At 42.6% G+C, this 2,500-nt stretch overlaps 2 protein-coding genes across 2 annotated transcripts in view; both read right to left on the minus strand.

The window, feature by feature from the left end:
* LOC137969672 (telomere length regulation protein TEL2 homolog) overlaps positions 1 to 1,440 on the minus strand; it is a 4,593-nt gene extending 3,153 nt beyond the window's left edge. The window contains exon 1 of the mRNA XM_068816005.1: positions 1 to 1,440. This exon is cut by the window's left edge and continues 3,153 nt beyond it. Coding sequence (XP_068672106.1) covers positions 1 to 1,336 — 1,336 coding nt within the window. The 5' untranslated portion in view covers positions 1,337 to 1,440.
* Positions 1,441 to 2,124: 684 nt separating this feature from the next.
* LOC137970458 (D(1B) dopamine receptor-like) overlaps positions 2,125 to 2,500 on the minus strand; it is a 4,213-nt gene continuing 3,837 nt past the window's right edge. Inside the window, exon 1 of the mRNA XM_068816975.1 lies at positions 2,125 to 2,500. This exon is cut by the window's right edge and continues 3,837 nt beyond it. The gene's annotated coding sequence lies outside the window, so the exon portion shown is untranslated.

A 2,500-nucleotide genomic window follows, 5' to 3' on the forward strand; every position in this document is an offset into this window, starting at 1 on the left:
GTTTCTCTCCATTAGGTTCAAGACTGGAAGTGACACATTCAGCTACCACCATTCCTACACATCGCACCTTCTCCAAAGGACTCTCCAAGTGGCTTTGCACCCCTACCAACAGCTTAGAAAGGATTGCATGTCTGTGTGTTTGCTTTTCCCCTGCATTCAACTGGCCAAATGAAAGAACAGCTGCACAAGTAATATAAAAATGCTGATCATATGTTGTATGTTTGATGGCACTTTTATCACTCCAGACATCAAAAATCGTGAGAACCATTTCCAGCAATAAATGTCGTAGCTTGCAACCAGACAAATACCCAACAATATTGACTAAAATGTTGATGTTAGAATATGATCTCATCAAGACAAACTTTGTAGTCAGCAAATACTTTAATTTTGAGTTTGTAACTACAGAGTTACCAAACAGCTTCCCGATTATTGTCGGACTGCTTGCCAACTGAAGAAGTCCTTCTGCAACATGTTCCATGGTGTTGTCTGGAACACCGACAATTAGTTGTCCACAAATTCTAGTCCACAATGGACTTTTTCCTGACCAAGTCTCTAATGCAGGTAACAAAATAGAAAATGTCTTTGTTGCTTGTCCTACCATGCAGAGCCTACCAAGCAGTTCACCAAGAAACCTTAAAGAGCAGTCATACGACATTGAAAGGTTTTCATGCAACTTTTCCAAGGCTACAAGAATTTGACCAGCAACCACTTTGAAGTAAGGCTCGGGATAAAACAAAGAAGTGCATTTCAGCTTCATCTTGTTTGCCACTCTCTGTGGGAAGGAAACAATTAGCGTGTTGAGTTGCCCCCATAATTTACTCTCAAAGACGGTTTGGCTGAATTTTTGATGGTCACTTGCCAAATTCCAAGACACTCGACACTGCTGGACAAATATGTCAACCAATCTTCCTTCAGCAAAGAATTTTTCAAGCAAACAGACTACCACTTTGGTGCTCTTTTGGTTGGTGTTCTGTTTAGAAAGTGCACCGCCCAAAGCAAGCAGACAATCATGAGAAGGACCTCGAAGGAAGAACACGTCAAAGAGGTCCTTTTTCTGGTCCTCGGTAAGATTACCGTAAAAGCTAGTCATCGGTGAGGAAAGAAGGAAATCAGCGAATCGTATAAAGTGATTGTTTACAAATTCAGTCTTCAGCACGGGTCGTTTGTTTAGCGGAACTTTGAAGGGTTGAAGAGAACCTCGCAGAAAAAGTTCGGCTACGTCATTCAATGGTTCGATCACCTCGATCGAGGTAGAAGCACTCGCAAGAACGTTTTGGTGTTCACGAACAAATCGTCGTACTTCACCTGGTACATCACTCCCAAAATCCGCCTCCATTTTGAGAAAGTTGGCAAGTGCTCAACGTGTTCTGTTTGCTCTGTTTACGATTAGTCTCACGTGCATACAACACCCGGCAATAATTATGTTGATATCTGTGCACATGTAACGCAAAGGACATTGCCTTTTTGCAACCTCGTTCCCAGGGTCCTCTCTCTCGAGGACCCTGGGAACGAGGTCGATTGATTTGCTGAGGTGACAGTACCTTGACAGTACCTGGTGAGAAGGGCAGTTCTAAAAATATTGATGGATCTGAGAAGAGGATCTGTGGTATGTGGATTGTTAGCCTGCCAGCAGGCTCTCCAAGGGACTGGATTGTGAGCTCCAACTCATGAAGTCATTGGCTCCTGTCACTCACAATAGTTTATTTATATGGAGGTTGAAGTGGGGAAGGGGGAGAGGTTGACTCACATAATATAAAGGTACAGTTGGCAGATGAAACCTTCGTAGATTTTTAAACATAACTTAACTGAGGAACCACTTGAAATAATTTGACTATGTATAGTGATTTGGTTTTTCTCTGTTGACACCCTTCATACGTTTGGGCCAGGCCTGCACACGAACTCTCCATTAGACTGCTCACAGTCCCTTCTGAATCAGTCAAACCACCCACTTTGGTCATGCAAGCGAGCCGAGAGGAGAATGGTGGTTGATATCTTTGCTCAATCACCATCATCCCCTCAGCTCACTTGGGTGACCAAAGCAGCGGTTCAACTAACTCAGAAGGGACTGCGAGCAGTGTAGCTCTCCATGCATCAAATGGCACACAGTCAACAGAGTCTCTGAGTATGAGAATGTACATAATCCTTTATTATTGTATACCTCTCAATTACACAAGACGTAAGCCTAATTTATTTGTAAATTATTTCACTTATGTTCTGAAATTCATGCATATGATATTTGCAGCTATCAACTGTTTACTGTTATATGACAATGTCACAGCTACGTCTGTAATCTAAGGATGGTTTCCACTTGACAGAACTGACCACCAAAACCAGGCATTTGGAAGGACTAAATCTACAACGCCTTCAAATAAACACACTTGGAGAATGCTATATACTCCCTCAGAAGAATGTGAGGGATTCTCATGCAAGTGTTCCTTCACATTTTTGCATTTTCTTTGTTTGGTCTGGCCGGCCAGTTTTGGCAAAAGGAAAGCCCCCT

This window comes from Montipora foliosa, chromosome 9 (genome assembly GCF_036669935.1).
Source record: "Montipora foliosa isolate CH-2021 chromosome 9, ASM3666993v2, whole genome shotgun sequence".
NCBI classification, from domain to species: domain Eukaryota; kingdom Metazoa; phylum Cnidaria; class Anthozoa; order Scleractinia; family Acroporidae; genus Montipora; species Montipora foliosa.